Below are 26,361 nucleotides of genomic sequence, written 5' to 3'. Positions count from 1 at the left end.
GCAGTGCCGTCCGTAGCAGCCCAAGGCTGCAAGTAGCTCCAGTATCTGCAGGTGAACGGATGAGCGCTGTGGTGGAAACATCCCAAGAAATATCGTGCAGCCAGATAAGGGGATTCTGACCCGATGACAGGGACAAGCTTGAAACTACGGCTTGTCCCTGTCCCAAGTGGAGCAGGGCAGACACAAAGGAGCAAGTCTGGAGGACGCCCTGTGATGGGGCGAGGTCCTGTCTGGAGTGATCCCAAGTTTTTGAAAAGGTGTCAGTGACTGTGTGGCATAGTGAATGCAGTGAACTCCCCTGAATTAAAATGCCACAATTTTATGTTGCATGCACTTTCATCGCATTTTTAAGGTTTACTTTGCCATAATAAAAAAATAGTAAACAAAATAGCATATTTTAAAAGGCAGGGGAAGGTGCGGCAGGGGAGGCCAGCAGCGTCTGGAAAAGGAAAAGGAACAGAGCAGTGTGGAGGTGGAAAGACTCACTTGCAAGTCCAGTTTCCTGCTGTAAAACTGCGTTGCTGGGGCCGGTGCAGGGGGTTGAGCCACGCCAGAGCATTGGCATCCCCCATTGGAGCACTGGGTTGCATCCTGCTGCTGCACTTCCAGCCCAGTTCCCGGCTAACACACCTGGGAAGGCAGTAGAAGATGACCCAAGTGCTTGGGTGCCTGCCACCCACCTGGAGACCCAGGGGAAGTTCCAGGCATCTGGCTTTGGCTCGGACTAGCCCTGGCCATTTGGCTACTTGGGTGGTGAAGCATTGGATTGAAGATTGATCATCTCCATCCCTCCCTCTGCTGTGCTGCCTTTAAATCAATCAATTTTTTTTTTTAAGATTTAAAAAAAAATTTATATGAACGGTGGTGAGAAAGAGAGAGAATTAATGGGTCCATCTTCTATCCACTGATCCACTCCCCAAATAGGTGCAATGGCCAGGGCTGGGCCAGGCCAAAGCCAAGAGCCAGGAATTCCGTCTGGGTCTCCCACATGGTGGCAAAGGCTCAAGCACTTGTGCCATTCCCGGGCACATTGGCAGGGAGCGTGATTGGAAGTAGAGCAGCCCAGATGTGAACTGGTGCCCACATGGGATGCTGGCGTGACAACCAGCAGTGCAACCCACTGTGCCACAACACGACCCTCCATAGCTTCTTACTTGTAGACATAGTGTGTGCTGGGTTGATTTTGAAGGCAAGGCAAGAGCTTTGCTGGGTGTAAAAATGGTCCTCCTGGCCGGCGCTGTGGCTCAATAGGCTAATCCTCCACCTGCGGCCCCGGCACCCCGGGTTCTAGTCCCAGTTGGGGTGCCGGATTCTGTCCCGGTTGCCCCTCTTCCAGGCCAGCTCTCTGCTGTGGCCAGGGAGTGCAGTGGAGGATGGCCCACGTGCTTGGGCCCTGCACCCCATGGGAGACCAGGAGAAGCACCTGGCTCCTGGCTTCAGATCAGCGCAGTGCGCCGGCTGCAGCGGCCATTGCGGGGGTGAACCAACGGAAGGAAGACCTTTCTCTCTCTCTCTCTCTTACTGTCCACTCTGCCTGACAAAAAAAATAAGTAAATAAAAAGGTCCTCCTGGCGATAGATGTGGTTCCTTACGTTCTTCCCTTCTAGAATGAAAGCCCTGGTCCCTTCCCCAGCACCTGCCTTCCCTCCCAGGTTTGCCCGGGGGCAGTGCGCAGCCTGGATCAGCTGAGCCCTCCAGTGACTTCTGGCTGCCCCTCCCCGCGGGAGCACCCCAGCAGGGCGCTGACGGCCTCCTGTGTCCTGGGTGTCATCTCGGGTCCTTGGGCAGCTGGGATTCATCCCGTTTGCTCTCTCCCTTTGCCAGCAGTCTCAGCACCTCTGGTCCACGCTCACTGCGGGTTGCTGTTCCTCTGTCCAGGCACTGCTTTTGTGTCGTGACCTGGACGCTTCCTGTCAGGAGCCTGCTTTAAAGGTGTCTGGGGAGGGGGGGAGCCAGGAAGCTCACTTTCCACCTGCCCCAGCAGCAGCGGCGGTCGGAGGGGCCTCCCTGTGCCTCCCGCCACCTCTTCTGCCCTTTGGGTGTGGACGACCATCCTGAGTGATTTCCTGTGGGCTTCTCCTACGCCAGTAGATCCTGTAGCTGTCGGTAGGAAGCCTGCTGAAGTCGTGACGAAGACTCTGCCCCTCTCTGGAGCCTTGGGGAGGCTGCAGGTGCTCTATGCTTAGTGGGAGGCAAAGTCAGGCTGGAGAGGCCTGCAGGAGGGTGGCACAGGCTCGGGCCTGGGGACGAGAATCAGCGGGAGCCCCCGGGGAGGGTCTTGGGGTCCACGCTGGCACGTGCTGCTGGGATCAGGGCATCTCTTACAGAGGTGAGTCACCACCCACAGCCCCTGGAACCCCTCTCCCCCGTCTCCCCAGGGACTGTGGCCCGCACCTCACTGTGCCCTCACTGCTGATAAATCTGTGTGTAGCCAGCAGGCTTGCCCCTTTTCTTGCTTAACTGTAAGATCTGTGACTGAGAGGGCCCCCAGGGCACCAGTGAAACAGCCACCAGCTTAGCGCCTGGCCGAGAGTGGCCGTGGCATTGCCCGCCTCTGGGTGTAAGCCAGTGCCTGCCCCGGGAGCCAGGGAGTCGCTTGCTGCGCCTGAGGCTGCAGAGTGGAGGAAGTAAGGAAAGCCCGTGTTGCTTGTCGGTTTTTATCCAAGGGGGCTGAATGATTCCTTGTCTTCCAAGGCTAAGATTTTTCTCCTCTGCCTGTTACTCTCACCCAAGTCATTTAAAAAAAAAAAAAAAAAAGGCAAAAGAGGTAGAAGCAGCACTTGCAAGCCAAGCTTCTCTCCCTCGCAGACCCGAGAGGAAGCGGAGAGATGTCGCCCAGGTGGCCAACACCACGCTGTCCGGCCGAGGCAGGAACGGCACGGCGGTGGACATGTACAACAGCACGGACCTGGAGGAGCTGGAGACAGAATACCCTTTCTTTGAGACCAGAGTGGACAAGGAGATAACGGTCATATCTAACCTGCGGCCGTTTACTTCCTACCGCATCGATATCCACAGCTGCAACCACGAGGCAGAGAAGCTGGGGTGCAGCGCCTCCAACTTTGTCTTTGCGAGAACGAAGCCTGCAGGTACAGTGTGACCCTGCGCTCCCTGCTGCAAGCACACTCGTAGCCTGGTGGAGAAGACCGTGGTTGGTGGGTACGGGGTCTGGCCCCCCAGGCAGTGACCCTGACTCTCACCCCTGCCCACGGAGGAGTGGACAGTCACTGGTAGGCAGCATGGCAGATCAGCCAGCCAGGGACGGAACCCATGCTGGGATAGCGGTGTCACTCCCGTGTCTCTAGAAGGTACTCCAGCCCGGGGGCACCCTCTAGGCTTCACCCTGCAACCTGGTTGCCCTGCGCATCCGCCACTGTGCACAGGTAAAAGCACCTGCTCTCTCCCGAGTTCCCAAGATTCCACCAAGTCCCCAGTTAGCTGCCTCCGTTCAGAGGGGTCACTGCTTCTCGGGTGAACTCCCAAACCCTCCGCCCTGCTGATCTGTAAGTTGCTCAAACACAGCCAGTCGTCACTCATCCACTTTTGAAGGTGGGTGGAGTGCCCAATTCTTGGTTCCGGTAGGAAGTGTCAGGTAGCACCCGGAGTGGAAGTGACCAGACCAGGTGCTGATGAGCCGTTGCCTTAGGGCAGCCATTGGTCTCCTGTGCCTCGGCTTCCCACAGCCCTCCCAGGACAGACACAGACCAGGCGGTCTGCCACTACCCTTCCCAGCAGTAACTGTCCACGACCTTGACCCACGACCTTGCATTCTGCTTTCAGAAGCAAAAGCAAGAGAGCCACCACCACAAGGTCAGGGTCAGGAGCGGTCGGCAGCAGGGGAGAGCTCGCTGATGCCGTCCCACGCCTAGCAGCCTCCTCCCCGGCCAGCCCTGTGGGGCCTTCACTCCCGTGTATGTGCCGTGAAGCCGACGGCAGGGGCTCCGTGCTCTGCTGCTGCTCACTCAGCTGCTGCGTTCGGTCGTTTTGTGTGGTGGTGTTTGAAGTGGATGAAGCAGAGTAGGAGACAGCGGCTTAGGTAGCCAAGGCTTCCCCGCGGTGCCTGGGTGCCGGCTTTCTGGTGGCGGCCAGGTGAGTGGAGGATGTTGCGGTGCCTTAGATGTGCAGGTCCTCAGGTTGGTCGAACCCTGCACCAGCTCAGGGGGAGTCTGTGTGCTCCCCAATGCCTGGATTAGGGGCGGCAGCATCCTCTGGTCAGCCCAGTGTTCTCCCTCCCCCGAGGACCCGACTCTGACTTTGTCACTTGTTCAATCGATTGTACAGAAGGAGCGGATGACATTCCGGGCCCTGTGACCTGGGAAGCAAGGCCTGAAAACTCCATCTTTCTGAAGTGGCCAGAACCTGAGAACCCCAACGGATTGATCCTAATGTATGAGATAAAATACGGGTCTCAGATCGAGGTAAGACTTGGTGGTGGTACGGTCTGTAGGCGCTTCCACCAGCTCCACAGCAGGAGCTGCATTAGAAACAGGGTACTCCCGGCCAGCTTCCGGCTTAGCACAAGAAGGGGAGGTGGGAGTGAGTGAGGAAAGGCCTTTCCCCCAGCCCCGCGCACCATGAGGAGCACGCAAGAAGCTAGGCTGTCTGTCACTCTTAGGAAGCAGGCAGGTGCGTGCCCTGGCGGGTCAGGCCCTGGCTAGGATGCCCACGTCCCATATCGGTGTGCCTTGGATGTGATGCCTACCTCTGGCCCCTGACTCCGGCTTCCTGCTCCTGTAGACCCTGGGAGGCAGCAGCGATGGCTCAAGTAGTTGGGTTCCTGCTGCCCACGTGGGAGTCCTGGGTTGAGTTCCTTGCTGTGGCTCTAGCCCAGCCCTGGCATTTGGGGGAGTGAACCAGCAGATGGAAGCTAGCTTCTCTCTCTCTCTCTCTCTCTCTCTCTCTCTCTCTCTGCCTTTGAAATAAATAAGTAATTAACGCAAAAAAAAAAAAAAAAAAAAAAAAAGACATGATCTCGTTGTGGCAAATGTTTCCCACCTGGACTAGCTCAGTCTAAATAACAGAATCCTCCTTGTTCGTTTTGGAACGTTCTGGTTATGCTCCATGTTGCTTGAGGACCTCCTAAGATACTCTGGATCGTTTTTAGGTGCTGGGGGAGAAGAGATCGGGCAGTTGGGGCCACCAGTGTGGTAGATGTAGCTGGCAGGTCCCAGATTCCTCCTGGGCTTGTGGGAAACGGACTGTGTGTTTTATTTCCCCCAGGACCAGAGGGAATGTGTGTCCAGACAGCAGTACCGAAAGTATGGAGGAGCCAAGCTCAACCGGCTAAACCCGGGGAACTATACAGCCCGGATTCAGGCTACGTCTCTCTCCGGGAACGGGTCGTGGACGGAGCCTGTGTTCTTCTATGTCCCAGCCAAAGGTAAGGGAGTAGAGTGTTTACACCAGAATTGGATGGAGCCGGGATTTGGGACGCCCGGGTCCCTGCGGGGATCTGGTTTTCTGTGAGAACTGAATCGTCAGGCTGGCAGAAGGTCGTGCCGAGAAGGCAGCACCGTGGCTGGGAGCTCCAGGGGCGGCAGATGCTGAGCTGTGGGGCCTTGTGGAACAGGCGGGGGGCGGGTTGGAGGCCATTGCAGGGGCATAGCCACTGGAGAGTGGAAGAGCAACCTGTGCTTCCCGGCTGCCTGTGTTCCAAGCCAGGGTGCAAAGCCCCACGTTGCCTGTTCCACGTGCTGCCTGGCACGCGGTGTAGCCGGTTAGCCAATGATTCAGGACTCGGAATCCTGCGGGATCATCCAGTCTGGCCTGCTCCAGGGCAGAACTCTCCAGGGAGCATCCCTGGCTGAGACCCTCTGCCCCCTGGTATGTGGATGCGTTCTTAGAGCACCAGCATGCTTTGCAAGCACGCAGCACTCACCGTTTGGTGCGGAAACTGGGTGATGTAAATGGATGCTCACTCAGTGACACAACAGGGTGCTAAGGAGGCTGTTTTACCTGGTGATTTCACACAATGAAGCTGAGTTCTAGACAACTGCCAAGCACGACATGGACCTAAATTCTCTTGGCCAAGAGAATGTAGCCTTTTGGTGAAATTATTCCCATATCCCGTTCCCAGTGTTTTTGCTTTCGTTAGACACCCGCTTGCTTTATACAGTGTCACCTTCATATGGTTCTCGAATGGCTCACACCGTTCCTGATTGCTCTGCACCGCAGAGATCAGCCCAGCCCTGCTCAGTGCTAGTGCTTTAGTGTCCAGAGCCCGGGTCCTCCCTGCTCTCTGCATTTCTCCTGCTCTGAATAGAACAAGTTCTCAGCGGGTCCGGCAGTGCCACGCCTGGCTACTTCCCTAGAAGAATTGAATGCAGTGTGTCAGAGAGGTAGCTGCACTTGAGGGTCAGTCGCCGCCGGTGCCCCAGTAGCCAGGAAGTGCCGTCGGCGTCGGCGTCCTGTAGCGCGGACTGGGGGCTGGAGAAGTGTGTAGATTCACAGCGGAACACTCGTCTGCCTTAACAGAGGGAAATCCTGTCCCTCCGACAGCGTGCGTGCGTGGCCTGGAGGATGATGTGACTCAGTGAAATCAACCAGGCACAGAGGACAGACACCACACGGTCTCACTCGGAAACTTATAGACGGAGAGAGAAGGGTGTTTGCAGGGGCTGGGGAGTGGGGATTTGGGGAGATGGCTAACAGTTTCAGTGGGACAGTAGGGATAGGTTAAGAACAGCTATTGTAGAACGTGGTGACTCCATTGAGAAATGTATCCTTGAAAATTGCTAAGAGTAGATTTCAGGTGTTCTTAGCACAAAATGATCATTATATGAGTTAATGCATACGTTAATTAGCACAATCAAATTAGTCCATGATGTGCACGTATTTCAGAATAGCATATTGTATAGCACAAATACATTCAATTCTCATTGTGGGTTCAATTCAGTACAAAACAAGGACTCCAGCAGTCTACCTCATCAGCACCAGACACCCAAAGATGTGCACGGTGTCTCAGCGACTTGGAAGGTGATGGCGAGAGGGTAGGGCCCGACAGAACTGGAGACCCCAAGCCAACATTTTTTGTCTCTGGCAGTGTGCCTGCCTGCAGGTCCTCAAGGCAGACAGGGCTTGGGCAGAGACCTGTCCGTTTATGTAGTTGTGCCGCCTTTCCTGGGCCTGCAGCCTGCACATGGCCCCCAGACCGTCTGCAGGATCGTGGCTCCCTGCCTTTCTCCTCTGTCTCCCTGGCTCCGTCTCTCCCCAGCAGCAGAGCCTTGCTTCGGGGGTCCGGGCTCGCGCTGTGGTCCCTGGAAAGACGGCCTTGTCTGCTGAGCTCAGTGGCCTTGGCTTGTCTTGAGAGCTGTCGTGCCCCCGTCTGGGTTGGCCACCCCACTTTAACCCCACAAATGCCAGGATGGCAGTGGCAAGCCCGGGTGTCCCTTGGATGGAATTTTCCCGGCAGAAGTTGGCACAGACCACAAGGAAATTGAAGCCGCTGCCTGCTGAGCGGGGGGAGGTTTTCCCTGATGCCAGTCGAGACTCAGGCTGCAGCGGAGTCTGGTTTCCTCTCGTTGAATCCTCAGAGGAGATGGGGGTCGGAAGCTCTCTGGGGACCACTCCTCTGGGGTCGCCTTGTGTGCCTGAATACTACCGGGTTACCCTTCAGACCACACTTGTGCAGACTAAATAATCTCCGGTCGCCTGGCCTTTTCTTACAACTCGATCTCACGGGCGGATTTTCTCGCCACTTGATCATTTTGTTCCTCTGGGCGTGTTCCAGTTCCTCATGTCCCTGCTGAAGTGTGGGCCTTGCACACACTGCAGCCTGACCGGGGGCGGAAGTGATGGAGATACGGGGAGTGGCCCTCAGGGGAACGAGAGAAAACCTGCCAAGCCCTCCCGCTTTGGCTGTGATCATTGTATTTTCAGCAATTAAGAAGTACAGGAACTGGTGTTCATTTTGAGAAATATTTTGTAAAAAATATCATTCTTTTTGTAATGGGAGAGGCAGAGAGACAGAACACCCACCTGCTGGTTCACTCCCCAAATGCCCACGACCACCCTGGCCAGGAGGCAAGCCCGGGAGCTGGGAGCTGAGTGCTGAGTCTTGGTCTCCCATGTGGGAGGCGGGGGCCCGACCACCAGAGCCCCACTTGCTGCCTCCTGGTACACATTAGCAGGAAGCTGGACTTGCGAGCAGAGCTGGGAGTCCCGCCCAGGCAGCACCCTAACTGTCGTGTTAACCTCCAGGCCAACACCCACCCCTTACAATAGCTGTAACAGTCTGTAGAGAGAATGACTAGTTTCTAGTGGCGGTAGTCTTTGAGGGGTGGCTCACAGCTGCTGTGATGGGTCCCCAGTGGGTTCCTAGCCCAGTTCCACGGAGGCATCTCTGCTTGGGCCTCCTTGTGCTCCAAACCAGGACCGCAGCCACTGCACTCAGCACTTGTTCCACTCTGGATTCCTTGGCTTAGGCAGCGGCCCCCTGAGCCACTCATCGCCCAAGCCAGCCCTCCCTGGCAGGCCTCCTCCTCCCTCTCGCTCCCTCTGCTCTCCATCCCAACCCGTGTCTCGTGGCTTCTGCTCTGTGTGTGTCAAACTCAGCCCCTCCTTCACTGCCATATTGCCCACTCAGAGCCTCCTGGGTGCTCGCATTGTGGAGTAGGATGAGCTGTGGGTGCAGAAAGCTTCCCGTGTGACCTGGGAAAGCCAGGAAGCTTCCCGTGTGACCTGGGAAAGCCAGGAAGCTTCCCGTGTGACCTGGGAAAGCCAGGAAGCCCATCGCCGAACACCACACACTGGTAGCTGATGGGGAAAAGGCTCATCGGGGGCTGGTGGCCGCCTCTGGTGCCGGGGACTCTGCAGAGTGTCCGTGGAAGGATAGCACGCACAAGACAAGAGGCCAGGCGGCTTTTCCAGCAGGCGGATCTCGAGAGCACCCCTTGATGCATGAGTGGACTGGTGCATTCGAGGGCGCAGCCTCGTCACCTGTGAGATCCCGCCTGGTCCCACCTCTGAATACCTCACCTCGGGCCTAAACTTCAGTGTGAGTCTCTGGGGGATGTTCACACCGCGGCACCAAGTCAGCTCAGGGTCTAGAGAGCTAATACAGGACAAGCCCGGGGACCTGGCATTACCCCCACCCCTCCCCAGCTCCCAGACCAGGGCAGCGCCTCCTCCCTGCCGCCAGACCTCCTGTCTGCCCCCAGGCACGGCCACCTCCCCGGCAGGTCTGGCCAGCAGTTCCGTGCTGGCTTTGAAAGCTTTTGCTGGCTTGAAATTGCTTAGCTTGGTCAAGACCCTCGTGAGTCGGCCCTGACTTCTCAGCAGCAGGGGGAGGACCCAGACTGGAGGGGCTTCCCCTTAGGGAGGGTGCTCCTCTCCTCTCCTTCCTCCCGCGTCCTGTGCTGTGTGCGTCTGTTCTGCTGCTGCTCACGCCGCCGGTGGACTGGCTGAGTCCGCGCACCTGGCAGCATCTTCAGGGGTGTGTATCCGCGTGCCAGATGCCCAGTCTGGCATCCGTCATGCAATTGCTGGTGCTGAGGACAAGTGGTGACCAGGCGCAATTGTTTGTGGGAAATTCAGAGCAAGTTGGCAAGAGGTGCCATCCTGTGTGTGTGTGTGTGTGTGTCTTTTAAATTGTCTGTGGGACTTTAAGACGCATAACGGTCCGTACGCCTTGAGCATTGTATATTTGAGAAGTACTTCATTTTATTTTAGCAAATGTACAAGAGTACTTCAGATATAGCATGGAAAATGGAATTCAAAGATGTTTATTTTGGCGTAAACATTTGTGAAATCTATTGCATTCGTGGGTTCTTCAGAATGTTCCTGGAAAATATTGATCATTTTAAAAAATGGCATGGATTTCAACTGTTTTGCACCAAAAGAAAAACCCTTCTAATTCCATTTTCCACGAACTTGCTCAAGTACCGTGTGTGTTTCCAGAGAGCATTAGACTGCCAGCAAAGGTTTTTTCCCTTCACTCCATCGTCTGAACTATGGCATCGGGATACACTGTGCTTTAAGGGGAAAAAAGAGTGGCTATTTCAGTCTGCACTTAATGGTTTCCCAGATCATTCGGTTTATAGAGTTCATTCTGCTAGCGCTTGCCCTCGGGGGTGCCTCGTGTGCGGTGGGGGAGTGGGAGTTTGCAGGGGTCTTTGTGTCCGGGTGGGCGCGGTGCAAACGAGCCCGGGCAGCCCGTGACCTGTGGTCCTGCCCTGCCACAGCCACCTACGAGAGCTTCATGCACCTGATCATCGCGCTGCCGGTCGCCATCCTGCTCATCGTGGGAGGGCTGCTGATCGTGCTGTACGTCTTCCACAGGAAGAGGTGAGCGGACGCCGGGGCAGACGGGGCTGACGGTTGCAGCCTGCCTGGGGGTCGGCAGCCCTGGTGTTTCCAGCCCTGTAGCACAACCACCCAGAAGTGCTAGCCATGCGCGTCTCCCCGCCTGTGACCCTGTTCACATTGACTGCATGAGACACAGAGCCCCGCCCATCACTCTAACGTTTCCTGAAAAGCTCCTCTCTGGAGAAGCCCCCAGGCCCGACGGGGGTGTAGACGAGAGCTGCCCCTGGCCAGGGAAGGCCTCTTCCCTCCCTCTCCCACCATGCTTCGCGGAACAGGGCAGAGACGGGTGTAGCAGAGAGGAGCGTACACACAGACGTGGGTGGAGGCGGGGTTTCCTTTAACCTGAATGCTGTCTGTTTTGACAGAAGTAACAGCAGACTGGGGAACGGAGTGCTGTACGCCTCTGTGAACCCGGAGTACTTCAGTGCAGCCGACGGTAAGGACCCCAGCCCGGGGCACCGGGGCTCTGGGGAGTGTTGCTGGTTAGGAAAGGGGTCTGTGTTATTTTGAGGAACCTTTGGCCTCGGGTCTGTCTGCACCAGCAGATTTTGATCCATCTGTCAGGCATCGAGTGAGTATGTCCAGAATTCTGGGACTGTCCCGAATGCCCCCGGGGGAAATGGGCTTTGGAGATCAGTGTGGCCAGCACGGCGATCAGCTTATGGCATTGTGGGAGATTCTGCCTTGCTCACACGTAGCTGTCAGGATGCACCACCTCTGTGCAGACAGCCCAGCGAGTGCCCTCAGCCCGGGATCCGTCCTCGGGTTGTCCCTGGCCGCCTGCTGCCGCTCAGCCATTTTTATCTTGACTGCGCCTGTCAGTGCCGAAGGTCCTGCGGCTTGTGCTCGGGCCGCCACTCCCTGTCCCTTTGGTGATCGCGCCTGGGGGCCCTTTAGTTGGGTGCCTAGGAAGGCCTGGCTGGGTCGTGCTCGGTGGGCATTGCCCTTTCTCGTGTTCTTCTGTCTCTTCTCGGCTGGCATGCTGCAACCCAGACTTTCTGAGTCACCTGGGTAGACTGTCCTCGGGGCGCTCACACGTAGAGTCAGCCACCAGGCCCAGAGTCTGTGCTGGGGACTGAGCACCTCTTCTAGATTCCCCCAGGAAGTAGGGCCTCCGGTGCGCCGCAGTTACCCTCGCATCCCTCGGATCTCTTTCCTGATCCAGAGTAAAAACTCCTGGGAATTCTCTTTGGACACTTGGCTCCGTGTCTCCCTCTCCTAGGATTAATTGGCTTTTTTCCAAAACTGGTGTTTCTGTAAGTGACAAGACATCACTAAAAGACACCCATGTCAGATAGCTTTTCATGCGTGTAACACAGTACCCGAGGCGGCCTAGCGCGTGTGCTCTGGCTCCTGGTGTCAGAGGTTCAGCAGTGTAGATCGGGCAGAAGGTGGCAGAGGAGCGGTCACAGGCCGAGCCAGGAAGCAGAGACAGGAAACACGGCTCGCTCACGGGAACCCCATTTCTAGGACCAGTCCCCAGTGACAGTGGCAGTGACATCTCCCACTAGCCCCGCCCCATACACATGACTAAATCAAGTCACCCCATCCCAACCCTGGACTAATCACATCAGCTGTCACCATGAGACTTTGGAGCCAAATCCTGTCCACACCCCCGCGGTCGTCTGTTATTCCTGGGAAAGAAGTCCCGCCGCCACCTCCCCCACAGCCCCCCAAAGCTGCATCCGGCCTCAGGCTGGCTTACAGGCCTGGTTCCCTCCCGGCTTGTCCTGCAGTATACGTCCCTGACGAGTGGGAGGTGGCGCGGGAGAAGATCACCATGAGCCGCGAGCTTGGCCAGGGCTCCTTCGGGATGGTCTACGAAGGCGTCGCCAAGGGCGTGGTAAAGGATGAGCCGGAAACCAGGGTGGCCATCAAGACGGTGAACGAGGCCGCCAGCATGCGGGAGAGGATCGAGTTTCTCAACGAGGCGTCTGTGATGAAGGAGTTCAATTGTCACCACGTGGTAAGGGAGAGCCCCCAGAACGCCACCGCGGGCCCACCCCGGAACACGCCCCCGGCAGCGCCTACACCTGCGGCCTCAGCTTCTGGATGTTGCCCCCACAGCCCCACTGTGCGTCTCGGGACCCTGTGTGCGGCGAGGTTCTGCATGGGAGGCAGAGGCCAGCTGGAGGAGGCCCTGACCCTCTGCTCCAGGCCACAAGGCCCCCACGGCACACAGCCAGCTGCAGACAGGCGCGGGCGGCGCGGCGCCCTCCCCCACTGATCCCCTCTCTCCCTCCTCCCAGGTGCGGTTGCTGGGGGTGGTGTCCCAGGGCCAGCCCACCCTGGTCATCATGGAGCTGATGACGCGAGGGGACCTCAAGAGCTATCTCAGGTCCCTGCGACCGGAAGTGGAGGTCAGTGCTGATGTTTTGCAGCTTTGCATGTTAACCCTCGCATGTTCTGTACCTCGGAACCCCTCGGCCTGGCAGGAGACCGTCGGGTGGGCCGTGAGTGACGGCAGGGGCCTTTACGGATAGCGTTTCCAGCTAGGGGTAGACTCGATCCAGGCGAGGGGGACTTGCCTGCGTGAGCACGGCAGCGACCGCCTCCTCCACTAACGTGGAAACGCCCTTTGCCCTGCCCCTCGCATGCGTTTACTGGTGTGGCTCTCGGAGCTTGTCCCCTCCCCGGCCTCTGTGTTCGGCTCTGTCTCCAAGGCCTGGCATGTCAGAGGTGCCTGTTAGGCGTCTGAGAAGTTGGCCCCCGTCTCACACACTCACTCTGCCTCCTTTCCCCTGCACTCCCAGCGGCCTGTACCTTGGAGACCAGAAAGCTCCAGCGCCCCAGCCCCGCATCCACTGTCCACGCTTCATCCTCTTGCTTGTGCTTTTCGATGATAAGCCCCCTCGGCCGCACCATCTCTGCTCAGTTGCATGAAAATCTCCCTGGGGGGTGTGCGCCTCAGCTGTTCACCCTGCTGAGCCCTGAGCGGTTTCTCCTGAGTCACTGTGCTGTCACCCTGTCTGTGGCATGAACCCACAAGCCAGCCCGTGAGCATGTGGAGGCACGACTTGTCCATCACTAATCCTAAGGAAAGCTGGTAGACAGCCGCTGAGAAATGCCCCAGCAGCACCCGCCTTTCTGTCGCACTGCCTCCGTGGGTCTGAAGGTCCCTGCCCTGGCCCTGGCTTTGCTCCTCGTGGCGTAAGCCGTGTGTGTGCTTAGACTGCTAGAAGCGGTGACTTCCTGTTCTCTCTCTGTCCTTTGGAACCTCTGTTGCCATCCTGTTTCCTTTCTGCTGTTTTCTTCTAACCTGCAACGTACTCACCTCTTCCGAGGCTGGTCCTTCCAGTATTTAGTGCTAAGCGCCTGTTCACAGATGACTCCATGTATTCTCTGCACACGGGGTTTGGGGTTATGTGCAAGCCCGAGGAGGCTCCGGGGGGGTGGTTTCCAGCACTGGGCCACTGGGGACTGGTCCCCCGCACTCCCGGGTGTTGTACCTTTTCCTGGCTCACTCTAACGCACAAGCCAGCTTGAAGGAGGCACAAGCTCCATCAAATAGGCAACTGGAGGAGTGACAGAATGTTTTATTTTTTTGTTTTTTGGGTTTTTTTTAGATTTTTCAATTTTTTTATTTGAGAGGTAGAACTACAGAGGGACAGACAGAAAGATCTTCCATCTACTGGTTCACTCCCCAAATGGCCACAATGGCCAGAGCCAGGCCAATCCAAAGCCAGGAGCTTCCACTGGGTCTCCCAGACAGGTGCAGGAGCCCAAGCACTTGGGCTATCTTCCACTGCTTTCCCAGGCCATCAGCAGAGAGTTGGATCGGAACAGGACCAGCCGGGACTCAAACCGGTGTCCGTATGGGATGCCGGCACCACAGGTGCAGGCTTAGCCCACTGCGCCACAGTGCTGGCCCCGCAGAATGTTTCTTACCAGCATCCCTGGAGGAGCCCCTGGGAGGCACGAGGCCCTTGCTCCTTTGCTCCCCTGTTTCCGGTGCAGAAAGACTGGGGGCCTCGTGGTCTTACCGCTTTGCAGCTGGCTGGCTGCCCTCCCCAGGGCGCCCGCACTGGTGCCTGGGCCTCGGCTCCTCGTTTGTAAAGGAAGCGGGCCGAGCAGGGTGACAGGGTGCAGAGCTGAAATTCACCCTCAGATTTGCCAGGTTGAGAAGCAGGAAACCGTGGCTGCCTGTCCTGTGGTTCTGTCACACCTGAGCCTGTTGAGCTCTCTCTCTCCACCTGGCAGGGTGTAGATGCGTGTGGGTGCTCGTCTTCAAGAGCCCTAACCAAACGAGTGCTTCCTGCTGTCTCAGATGAGTGATGGAACAGCAGGCGGCGGCGCACCGGGAGCCGACAGGACGCCAGCCCTTTCTCTCCAAGCTCGAAACGCGCTTCCTTTTATTGGTTGTGGTCTTCACAGTAGTTAGGAATGACCACCTCCAAGCAATCACCTGTACTTCATACTCCAGCACTTAGAGTGCTACAGGCATAAACTTTGCGCCTTACCCGCACCATCTCCACTGTTCCCAGGCATAGTTAAAGCTCAGAAAAGGCTAAAAGGAAATGTGAGGTCCTATGGAAGAAAAAGCATGACTACAGAAGGCTCGCCCATAAAAGAAAGTGGTGACTTTGCCCGAACTCCCAGTGGCAGAATCCACGCCCCAGATGACTGAGTGGCGGGGCTTTCAGGTCACCGCAGGCAGTCCTGGTGGCCTCACTGGGCAAGAGCCAGCATCCATGGGCATTGACCCTGCACCAGGCACTGTTGGGATTTTGCTGGGCGGGGTCCCAGGTAATCCTCCCAGGATTAACTCCTCTCTGATCTCTTATGGAAGATCCCAGGCAGGATCCCGAGAGTCTGATCCCACAGCCAAGGCTTGCTCTATCCCACGGTCCATGGGAGGTGTGGAGTGTGCCGCAGTAAGACGCAGGGAAAGCAAAGAGCTAGCATCCAAACTGTGCTGTTGTAATGATTGGGTTTTGTACTTTTTTTTTTTAATGATGGAGAAACTTGGGCTTGTGTGTGTGTGTGTGTGTGTTTAAGACTTATATATTTATTTATTTGAAAGGCTGAATTACAGAGAGAAAGACAGAGACAGAGACAGAACTTCATCCGCCGGTTCGCTCCTCGGATGGCCGCAACAGCCAGGGCTGGGCCAGGCCGAAGCCAACAGCCAGGAGCTTCTTCTGGGTCTCCCACGAGGGTGCAGGGGCCCAAGGACCTGGGCCATCTTCCGCTGCCTTCCCAGGTGCATTAGCAGGGAGCTGGATTGGAAGTGGAGCTGCCGGGACTCGAACCGGCGCCCATATGGGATGGCGTGGTGGCTTTACCCGCTGCGCCAGGCCCCAGGGTGATTCTTTTCTATTCCAAAGCAAGTGTGGTTCCCCCTCCCTCCCCTCCCCCCCAGAGAGGAGATACTTATGCACATTGCTTGTCACTGTGTCACGTCAAGACCAGCCTTAGCAGCACCCATGGCAAAAAGCAACCCAAGGATTGCTGCATTGTGTGTCCAAAACCTAGCCTTGGCACGTATGTACTTTAGAAGAAAGCAGAGGGGAAAGGAAACCGTAAAGTAATCGCCATCAGTGCTCACCTGGGAACTGAAACGCACAGCGTCCTTTTGGGTTCACCCTGCTCCATGCTCTCCTTCTACCTGCTCTCTGATTACTGAAATAAAAGGGACGTGGGGACGAATAAGAATGAGAGTGAGCAGGAACCCTTAGTGTGAAAAATTGTTCTTCTGCTGTAAGTCATTTTTGCTGGTCCCAAGTGGTGTGAATTGGTGTTTTCCCTCTTGGCTGTGTGTGACGTGGCCAGGGAGTGAGCAGGTGGCTTTGCCACAGGGCAGATGCCATGGTCTCTAACGACACACTCCTTCCCTGCAAGTCCTGACTCTTAGCAGGATGACCCCTGGAGCTCAGATCGAACAGACATGGACTCGCAAACCCTGAAAGAACTTGAGGTGGAAAACGAAAAAATCCCTAAATTCTCACGTGAGATGTTTCTCAATCTCCAACAGAATCGGGCCCCAGCCCCTCCGAGTCTGAGTAAGATGATCCAAATGGCCGGGGAGATTGCAGATGGCATGGCATACCTCAACGCCAACAAGTTCGTGCACAGAGACCTTGCTGCCCGGAACTGCATGGTGGCCGAGGATTTCACAGTCAAGATCGGAGGTGCGTCCTGCCCTTGGCTTTCCAGACCTGAGAGCCCTGTCGTCATCGGCGCACCCCTGGGCAGGCTCCCCACCGCATGCTGGAATGCAGGACCTGGTTCCTGGGAACGCTGTGTGCGATCGTCCCGTTGCCAGTCAGTCCCAGATCCGGCCAGGCTGGCTGCAATCCAGGTAGCAAGTGGGCACTGCCGTCCAGGTGGTGGCCAAGGATGAGCCCAGGCTGTGGCCCCTGAGGTCACCTCTCCTGGCATTGGAGGCATTTTTGATGGCACAAGTCTCAGTGTGGGGACAGAAACAATCAAGACGATGTCCACACGTGTTCTTGACTTGACTGCCAGTCGTCCCTGGCCTCTAAGGAGCATTTTTCTCCCTGTCCCCTGAGCGTCCACACTTTTTTCTAAGAAGCAAGGGGCCCTGATGAAGCCCAGCACTGAGCAGGGCAGCGGCAGCATGGCAGTCCCCGAGTGCCCCTCGCACCCCGGGCCGGTCAGCCTCCCAGCTCCTGACCACTGTTGGACCCTTTGAGCAGCCTTGTGTTGGATGTCCCTGGAATCCCCCCTGAGCCAGGTGGCCCTGAGAGGCAGAGCAAGCCCAGGAGGCAGTCCTGCCCCAGGGTTCTCAGGGAAGAGCCACTCCCGTGGCTGGCTGGGCTCTCTCTGCGGCCCCCACCTGCTTCCCCTCCCCTCCTAACCCCCTATCCCCACCCTTCACTCTTCCCTGGGGACTCGGAGACTGGAGAGCTGAGGCCCAGGCAGGCCTAGGCTTTGCTTCCAGTCCTGCCGCTGCTAGGTGAGAGACCTGGGGCAGGTGCTCCAGTCATGTGAGCCCTATTTTCTCCACCTCTGAAATGGGGTAACAGGGTAACAGACCCCGGGAGGGTGTGAGAAGGGCTCGCACGGGCCCCCAGGAAACCTCAGCTCCTGCCCTCGTCACCCGCTTCCCATCCTGTTGCTGGTGTGATCAGAATTCACCCAGGCTGCCGCCTGCCCTTGAGAATCCAACTCCGCGAAGGTTGTGTTTGCTGTTTCATGGTACACCGTGGTTACAACAATGTTTTCTTTGTTACTGGGGTTTTTCTTTCTAGAGTTTAATTATTTTTCTTTGGGTTTAGGAAGAAATTTTTTTTTTTTTTTAATTTTTCCTGGGATCTCTTTTCCATTGTGTGTCAGTAAAGCCAATTCCCTCATTGGCACCTGTCACTGGATTAACTCAGAGATAAGGGTCGGGGCTTCGTTTTGTTCACCTCGAGTGTTCACAAAGGCTTTTCCTGGGCGCTGGGTCTCACGGGTCACAGACACGACCAGCATTTTCCCCGGGCACAGCGTGACGGCCTTTGGCACCTAACAAGTCGCTGATGCGGGTTAGCGTCCGGGGAGCTGTGCTGTCTGCGTCTGCTCGCGGCCTTACTTCCTGTGGCGTGAATTAGAGGCGGCATGACGTTGCTGGGAAGTAGAGCCGCACTCTGCCCTGGGAAGCAAAAGCAGAGGAGTCCCTGTAGGAAAGACTGATTGAGGGGACCGTCAGGACCATCAAGCCAGCCCTCCGGCAGCCGAATCTCGTGGCATCTTGCAGCAGTTCCTGGAAGGGAGTGGGTTGGAGGACGGGCTGAGGAAAAGCTTCAGGACAGCAGCGTGTAGGGACCAGGGACGGTTACCCTGCGCGCCCCTGCCTCCTCGGCTCTCGTGCCGGGGCCCGGCGACCGCACGTCGCACAGTCCGTGTCCTCCTGTGGGTTCCAGCAGGTCTGAAGACCGTGCCCAGATGACCTTTGGTCGTGGTAAACCTGGGAATGCCGCAGTTTTAAGTGGTGTCCCACGTGAAATGCAATAAGGGGATTCGTTTCCCGAAGGAGTCGGGTTATAAGGCGGTGTCGGGTGCTGAGACATCGTGGCGTGGGCTGGTTTGGAGCTGCTCACCCCTTAGTGCTTGTGAACAATCACAGATGCTCACTTGCGGCGTCCCCGCGCGGGAGGTGCCCCTGTCTCAGGCGGAACGCTCGGGGGTGGCGGGCGCCGCCGCTGCGCCTTTGCTGCGGCGTGACCCGGCGCCGTCTCTTTCCCTTCCAGATTTCGGAATGACGCGGGACATCTACGAGACGGACTACTACCGGAAAGGGGGGAAAGGCTTGCTGCCCGTGCGCTGGATGTCCCCCGAGTCCCTCAAAGATGGAGTCTTCACCACCCACTCTGACGTCTGGTATGTGGACCTCCAGCGTCAGGCCGGTGGGGCCCCCCTGCCCCGGCACACCCGCCCCACCGCCTCGCTGAGGCTTCCATGATCCCCTGGTCTCTGTCCGTGGTTAGCTGTGTCTAGCTCAGTGCAACAGCCCCGAGGTGATCCTGTGAGCCGTGGGCGTGTGTGGGGCCGACACGTGCTTCAGCCTCCAGTGGGTCCCAGGGGTGCCCGGAGGAGCCACGCATGCACCTGTCTGCGTCTCCCCTCCCTGCCTGCTCGCTCTCGCTCGCTCGCTCTCTCCCAGTGAACAGACAGACCTGGGTGTGTGTGCAAGTGTGTGTGTCTCTCTCACGCTAACCTTCGGAGTGCAGATGGCACCTTGTTTGGACCCAGAGTTTCGAGTCTTGGCTGGTTTTTGTTTCATGTTTTCCCGTGGGTCCTCTGCTCTGGCCGTGGGCCCTGCTTCGTTGCTGACCCAGGGCAGGTTATGGAAAGCAAAGGGTCCCCCTGGATAACAGAAGTGCCTCGCGGTGGAGGCTGGTTGGCCGGGGGCTGCAGAGGCTGCCGGCAGCAGTGTTTGTTGTGGTTCCGTGACAACGCTGTAGAGGTGGGCAGGTTCTGAAGTTCAACTGAGGCTGCTGGCACGCCAGGCCCTGGCGCGTCTGCCTCCCAGAGCGTCAGCGAGCGTCTCGGCTTTCCCCGCGGGAGATCCCGTCCCGGCACTGTGGTGAGAGAGAGATGGTGTTTGTTGGCTCCAGCTGTCTGGATGGCCACACGCAGGAACTATTTCTGTAGTGACTGACATTTTTTTTTTAAACCTCATGACCCTTTCACAGCTCAGGGGCCTTCGGTCCCATTTTGAAGACAGGTGCAAATTGGAAATAACATTTGGGAGATGACCTGGCAAAGCGAGGCCGCTGCCGCAGCCCAAGCGTGAGCTCCGGTCAGCAGCCGGCTTGTCTGGGATGCTGCTGCCTTTCCCATCAGATCAAAGCGGTGTGCACCATCTTCCGAGACGGAGCTGGTGGGCCGAGGGCACGCCTGGGCTCATTGCAGGCTTCATGCCTCTGAATGCTTAGACGTCGGCTCCCAATGTGATAAACAGACAACCGGGGGAACCGAGGCGAGGTCGGCAGAGAAAGCCTGCAATGCTGATGTCTCCCCAGCTGCTTCCTCCAGACTCCCGCCAGCGGCTCCTGCTGCAGGCAGCAACGCGGGCACACATCCAGTGTCCGGTGCCCATTTCTTCCCACTTGGCTGCACAGCCATTATGCGCCAGAGAGAAGATGTGTCTGTGGCAAAGAGTGGGCATCTGGCATTTGCTGCACGCCGTGTCCAGATGTTGACGGTGCTTGTGACCCCACCTGAGAGAACACCGGCGGGGAGGGCCAGCACGTGGGGTCTGAACGGCTTCTCGGCTGCCCTGGCTGTAAGCTGACGCTGTCTCTCTCGACAGAACAAGAATCATTTCAGGTTGTGGCCAGCACACCGGGGTCCTTCCTGACCGGTTAAAATCTAGAAAAGCAGACCAAGGATTTGTTTGGCTTTGTAGAGGGACCCTGGGCTCTGTGGGGCTCAGGGCTGGTCCTGTGCCCTGCCTGCGGCATCCTGGGCAGCTGATGGCCGAGCGTCTGCCCCGCTGCCCGCCCCGCCGCCCCCGGGACCACGCGTTCACACCCGAGCGTCTGCCCCGCTGCCCACCCCGCCGCCCCCGGGACCACGCGTTCACACCCGAGCATCTGCCCCGCTGCCCGCCCCGCCGCCCCCGGGACCACGCGTTCACACCCGAGCATCTGCCCCGCTGCCTGCCCTGCCGCCCCCGGGACCGCGCGTTCACGCCCGAGCGTCTGCCCCGCTGCCCACCCCGCCGCCCCCGGGACCGCGCGTTCACGCCCGAGCGTCTGCCCCACTGCCCACCCCGCCGCCCCCGGGACCACGCATTCGCATCCTGGAGCATGCTGGCCTGGTTCCGCAGGCGGGCCTGTCCCCAGCAGGTCTCTCGCATGCTGTGCTGTGGTTTAGGCCTCTTGCTGACCCTCAGCAGTGCCTCTGTCATGGTCGCACACCCGCTCTGCTATTGATCAGACGGGCCTGGCGTCACCCTGGGAAGTGTGTCCCCAGGTTCCTGCTGTCCTCATACTGGGTTCACAGGCCTTTGGGGACCGTGGCTGCTGCTCCTGCAACTCACCCGTCCCTTTCCAGTGGCTCATTTGGGTCATGGAAGAAAGCAGGCCAAGAACGGAGAGTCTCGCCCGCGGCGTGAGGTTGTGCTCCTGTCCGAGCGTCCAGATCTCTCCATAGATGGACAGTCCTCCTCTCCTGACCTCCTAGGGAGCTTTGCACTGGCTTCCTGCTTCTGTGGTGGCAGAGCCTCATCAGTGGGGCGTGGGACACTCTCATAGGTTGCAGTTTGCCGGGGGTGGGACGTAGACTCGCTCACCTCCTGGCACGGGGTGACCCCGAGAGTGACCACAGCCAGCATTGGGTTGAGGGGAGACCCAGCTCATGGTCTGTTAGGGGAAAGCAAAGATTTCGTATTTCACACGGAGGCACGTGTTTCGCGTTTGAAGATTGTCCACAGAATATGCGGCTTAATAGTCCAGGCAGGCGTGACAGCAGCAGCCCTGGGAAATGCCTGCTTCAAGACACACAGAGGGGCTGCCTCGGGCAGGCGGGGGCCCTGGGCAGTCACGGGCTTCGGGCTTTGCTCCCCAGCCGAGGGGAGGGCCCTCCAGCGCTGTCTGCTCCCTGCCGCCTTCACTGCAGTGCCCAGGTGGCTCCCAAGACGTTGGGCAGTGAAGACCCCGCCCACGGGCCTTGGAGCAGAGAGACGATGGGAGTCCACTGCTGCATGGACGTGTGAGGGGCAGTCACACGTGCCGGCACCAGGCAGCCCTCGATGGCAGATGACACAGGCAGTCCTTGGTGACAGGTGACACAGGAGGCTCTTGATGGCAGGTGTCACTGGTGTCCCTCAGTGAAATGGTGACACAGGCGGTCCTTGATGACAGGTGACAAGTGGTCCTTGGTGACTCGGGGCCCTCTGACAGGTGACACAGGTGACCATTGGTGATAGGTGACATAGGAGGCTCTTGATGGCAGGTGACAGGCAGCACTTGGTGACAGGTGACTTGGGGCCCTCAATGGCAGGTGACACTGGCATCCTAGGAGAGTCTCTGAGGAGAAGTCCGCCCTAGGTCACCTCAGCAAGCATCCGTGAGGAGCTGGGTCTGCTGCTCCTGTGTGGTCCTGAGGACCTCAGTGCGTGGAAGGGGCAGGGATGGTGAGCGACACAGTCCTTGTCCTTGAGGGAGAAGCCTTGCGTGGAAGAGGAAGTGGCCCCGGGGGGGGGGGGATGCGCAGGAGCCTTCCCAGGCAGTGAGGTCGTGGGGGACCCCTGCAGTGTGGCGGGGTTCCTGGCAGTGGGGTGCGGCAGGAAGCTGGGGTTGGCAACAGTGGGACCTGTGGAAGGAGGCGGGATGAGGAGTGAGCCGGCTCATCGTTGGCTGCTGTGCCAGGGACCCGGGACTTGGCCTGCGGGCTCTGTGGTGACCCTGGGGGTTTCAGCACAGGAGAGGGGCCCAGAGCTGTGCTCAAGCCGCTGCCTGGAGGGTGTGACCACCTCGTGGGTGACACGGGCCAGAGAGGAGGGGGCTGGTTGACCAGCCAAGCGGGACCATCCACACGGAGGAGCCCATGGGAAGGGCACACAGGGAGAGACGTTTGGGCAGCTATGAGCTATGGTGGCGGGACCCCGAGGGGACCCACGGTGACAGCAGGTGGACTGCTCGGGTGGGTCTGGCCGTCAGCTGTAGGGAGGCTGGGAGGGGGACGGGGCGGGAGGCAGAGCTTGAGACATGTTGAGTTTGTGATCAGCCAAGTAAAAACCAGGAGCTTGGTGTGGTGCAGCCAAGGGCTCCAAAGACTAGGTGGGAGCCATCCAGCGAGAACTGGCTGCCTGGAAGCCAGTGGCATGGCCAGGGCAAGTGTGTGGGACCAGAGAGGTCAGCGAGGGCTGAGGGGGCGGGGCTTCCGCCCTGCAGGTCTCAGGGAGCCTACCCCCCCCCCCCCCCCAGCCCAGCCTGGCCTGGGTCTTTGGCTGTTCTGGGTCTGCCATGCTCGGAAGATGATTTCTTGATCCGTGGCTGTGAGGCAGGACCTAGGGCCGGTCAGTTCTCCGCAGCGGTGCTGGTCCTCACCCCCGCGGTTAGTGTTGGCGTGTAAGCCCTTGGTCCCCGGGCGGTAGCTGAAGCAGTCAGTGAGCCCGGGGCCCGGCTCGCGGCAGGGGCAGCCTCCCAGAGCCGAGTAGGGGGCAGCCTGGCCCGGCTTTTTCCGTGAGGCCGGATGAGCTCCCCAGCTGTGGCGTGAGCTGAGGGTGAGGGCAGCGGGGCCTGGGAGGCTTGGGGCAGGGTGCGGATGTGTCCCGGAGAAGGCACCTGTATTTTCGCAAGTCCCAGCCCTGCCTTTCTGAGCGTTACCGGTCTGGATGTCTGTGTGTGTGGAGCGCCTGCTTGCTTGTTTCTGCAGTAGTCTGACTTCCTGAGGCTGACTAACCTGCTCCTCTGCCCGATGGGCTCCTTCCTCAGCCTCCCCTCCCCCTCGGCAATCCCTGCACTTTTGGGGTCTTCACTGGCAGTGCCCCACCCCTGCCCCCAGCCCAGTCCCTCCCTGGCCAGCAGCACCTGAGATCTGTCGGGGGAACTGGGCTGCAAAACCCCAGTAGGACTTTGAAGCATTCCCAGTCCCCGCCTCCACCCCAGCCCAGCCAAATAGCACCCTGGGAGGGGTTCCCACTGGGAATCACTTGGTAGAAGTTTCTGGAACTGTCTGATTGTAAGAATCACTGAGGAGCCTCTTCGAGGGCCTGACTGTCCTGGCCCCTCGTGAAGCTCCTGGGGAGGGTCCCGGCTGCGGACTGGGGGTCTGCACTCGAACACTCCTGGGCTAAAGCGAGTTTGGGAGACACTGTCCTGCCAGGGCCGTGGCTGGGCAGGGCGCTGAACTCTGTGCTGCAGCTTCCTAACCACACACTGCGGCCCCCAGTGCAGGGAGAGACGGACGCCCCATGCTTGGCCCGGGGCCTGGCCCACAGCATTGCTGCCACGGCGGGGACAGTGTCTCGGTGGTGGGGAGGGGCCGAGGTCCTGCCCAGCGCCCTGCCCCGGCTCCTGACATCGCGTGTCTCCCCGCAGGTCCTTCGGAGTCGTCCTCTGGGAGATCGCCACGCTGGCAGAGCAGCCGTACCAGGGATTCTCCAACGAGCAGGTCCTGCGCTTCGTCATGGAGGGCGGCCTTCTGGACAAGCCGGACAACTGCCCCGACATGCTGTATGTCAGCCGCTCCGCGGGGTCACGGGGTGACGATCCTGGGAGCCGCACGCTGTGGTCCCCAGGGCACTGGGATGGGCGGGAGCGGCTTGAAAGGGCTTTATCCTCCCCGGAGGAGCTGGGGTTGGCAGGTCCCTTAACTCCACCCCGTCATCCGTGATCCCAGGGTGCTCATGAGCCACTGTGCTGTGGCTTCTCGGAACAAACATGTCTGTGAAATACTCCACATCCTCCCTCATGCTCTCTCTGCAAGGTTTCCAAAAAGGCAACACAGCACTTGGTCCCTGTACGTCGGTCAGGAGCCCGTGCACGCGTGCAGGCTGGAGGCAGTGGCGCAGGCGTATACACACAGCTCAGGCGTGTGCACACAGCCTCGTGCGCAGGGCTTCTCTGAGCACTGGTAGATCTCAGGTAGTTCCGACAGCAGCCACCACACTGGGGCCCCCACTCCAGGCCTCTCGGGTGTTCACCAAAGTCCCGAACCCCTAAGGAGCCTGCTGTCTGGTGCCTTCCCCACAGTGAGCAGTGTGCACCTGGAGCTGACCTCCTGCGGGTGGCCCCGGGCCACACACAGCTCTGGGCACTGGCGACTCTCTCTGCTCACTCGCTTTCTTTTGGAAAAGCACCTGCAGCTTTTCACTGACGACCGGACGGTGCCTGGAAGAGTGTTCATGGTGGCTCGCGGGCCTCACCGCCCAGTGCTCCTGGGGAGTGCCTCGGGTGGGGAGGTGGCTCTGCTGGCCAGCGGGGTCTTGCTCTGTGCTCATGGGGAGGTGGCCTGGCTGGCGGGAGGACGGGAGCAGAGCAGCAGACTCAACTGTGGCGTGACATTAAGGCAGGGCTCCAAGAAGCTTCTCCATCCCGGTGGGGAGACACGAAGTAGGATCCCCCTCGCGTCTCAAAGACTGGCTCAGGAGTTCTCCAGATATATTTTTCAGGCCAGGTTTGGGAAAGATCTGCCCACCCTGCCTGGAGCAGCGGGAGGGCTCTCAGACAGCAGTCAGACATGTCGGACATGCATGTCCAGCAGCCACAGAGGGGGGCGGGGGCGCCCGTGGCTGTGACGGCACTGCCTGTTTGTCTCGCAGTGTCCATAGCCAGGAACCCAGACGCGGGTGGGCCAGCCCCTTGGCTCGCTGTCACGAGGCAAGAGTCGAGGTGTTGCCCGGGGTTGCGGCTTCATCTCAGGTTGGGGGCAGGACTTTGCTGACTGCAGCCCCCCCCACCCGCATTTTTGCCAGCTCTTGGCTGTGGGACGGTGCGGCGAGTGCCACAGCCTCATGTGGCTTTGGAGCTGGAGAGGGAAACCCATCCGTCTTCCCAGTCTAGTTCTTCTTCCAGAACAGGGAGCGTCAGGCTTTCTGTGCAAAAGTAGCATTGCGGGCTCGCAGGTGAAACGCTCCGTGTACACGGCTCCGTGTTCTACGTACACGGCCGGTGCTGGGGCTCGCAGAGCCTCAGACAAGTTGTAAACAAATGGGTATTGACTGCGTCGGTGACGCCTGGCCTAGAAAAGCAGGCAGGGGGCTGCGAGTGGCCTGGCTGCGGTGTGCTGGCCCTGGATCTTTAACATAAGGAGTTCTAGGTGGATCCCGCCCATTGCCACCCTCACCCAGGTGTCCAGTCCACCTGCCGTCCAGCCAGGCTGGCAGGAGAGCCTGTCTCCTCCCAGGCCGACTTCCCCGGTTCTTTCAGGACCCTCTCGGAAGCCCCTGGGCTGCCTGTGAGCAGGAGGCCTGTGGTCAAGCGGGCAGCCAGCCAGATGGCTCCAGACTCGTTTGGGCTGCCTTGAGCGTCCTGGTGTGGGGAGTCCCGTGGGGCCATTTTTAGTGGCAAAACAAGAAGGGTCGAGTTTTCTCATGAGAACAGGTTCCACAATCACTCAGGTGAGCGAGAACTGCTGGCCAACCCCCCTCGACACCACGGCCTCCCAGCCCTGTCTCATCGAGCTTCCTGTAGCCCAAATGGTCATTGCCCTTTCCCCTGCACACTGGACACCGCCCAAGCCCTGGGCTCGCCAGGGCAGCGGGCTGCACCAATGGTAGCTTTCCTGCCCTCTTCTCCCCCGCGCGGCTTCCAGAGACCCCGAGGGCTTCGCAGGGCTTGCCGTCCCAGTGCCATCAGGGCTCTGCTGATGAGACTGAGGCTTGGCACAGACCTCACGCCCTCTACTGCCCAGGTGCCCTCTGGCCGGCTTGTTGGGGTCCTGATTAAGGTCTTCAGCATCACGGAGACCGTGGGCTGGGCCCTGCCGCCGAGGGGCTTGTGGCCGGCAGGCGCTGGGTGGAGACGGCCCACCCAAGATGCGTGTTCCTTTTGTCTGGCAGCCCTGCCCTGCCTCTCACTACCTCCCTCCTCGGGTCCTCTGCCGGGTTGCCCTGGCCCCAGGAGGGGGGCACTCGGGGAGAGGGAGAGGGTTGGGGAA

At 58.9% G+C, this 26,361-nt stretch overlaps 1 protein-coding gene across 3 annotated transcripts in view; it reads left to right on the top strand.

Annotated features, from left to right (window-relative positions):
• Positions 1-26,361, top strand: part of IGF1R (insulin like growth factor 1 receptor) — a 248,852-nt gene that overhangs the window by 220,804 nt on the left and 1,687 nt on the right. For 2 of the 3 annotated variants that reach the window (XM_017337784.3, XM_017337786.3), the window contains exons 11-21: positions 2,809-3,089; positions 4,282-4,418; positions 5,221-5,380; positions 10,182-10,284; positions 10,671-10,741; positions 12,042-12,271; positions 12,555-12,665; positions 15,329-15,508; positions 16,280-16,436; positions 18,501-18,630; positions 23,802-23,936. In XM_017337784.3, coding sequence (XP_017193273.1) covers positions 2,809-3,089; positions 4,282-4,418; positions 5,221-5,380; positions 10,182-10,284; positions 10,671-10,741; positions 12,042-12,271; positions 12,555-12,665; positions 15,329-15,508; positions 16,280-16,436; positions 18,501-18,630; positions 23,802-23,936 — 1,695 coding nt within the window. The remainder of the gene's footprint in view (positions 1-2,808; positions 3,090-4,281; positions 4,419-5,220; positions 5,381-10,181; positions 10,285-10,670; positions 10,742-12,041; positions 12,272-12,554; positions 12,666-15,328; positions 15,509-16,279; positions 16,437-18,500; positions 18,631-23,801; positions 23,937-26,361) is intronic. The other variant, XM_008248786.3, reaches the window with a different exon arrangement.

The sequence above is a fragment of the Oryctolagus cuniculus genome, chromosome 12 (assembly GCF_964237555.1).
Source record: "Oryctolagus cuniculus chromosome 12, mOryCun1.1, whole genome shotgun sequence".
Lineage (NCBI taxonomy): Eukaryota > Metazoa > Chordata > Mammalia > Lagomorpha > Leporidae > Oryctolagus > Oryctolagus cuniculus.
This window is presented reverse-complemented; position numbering and strand designations above follow the sequence as displayed.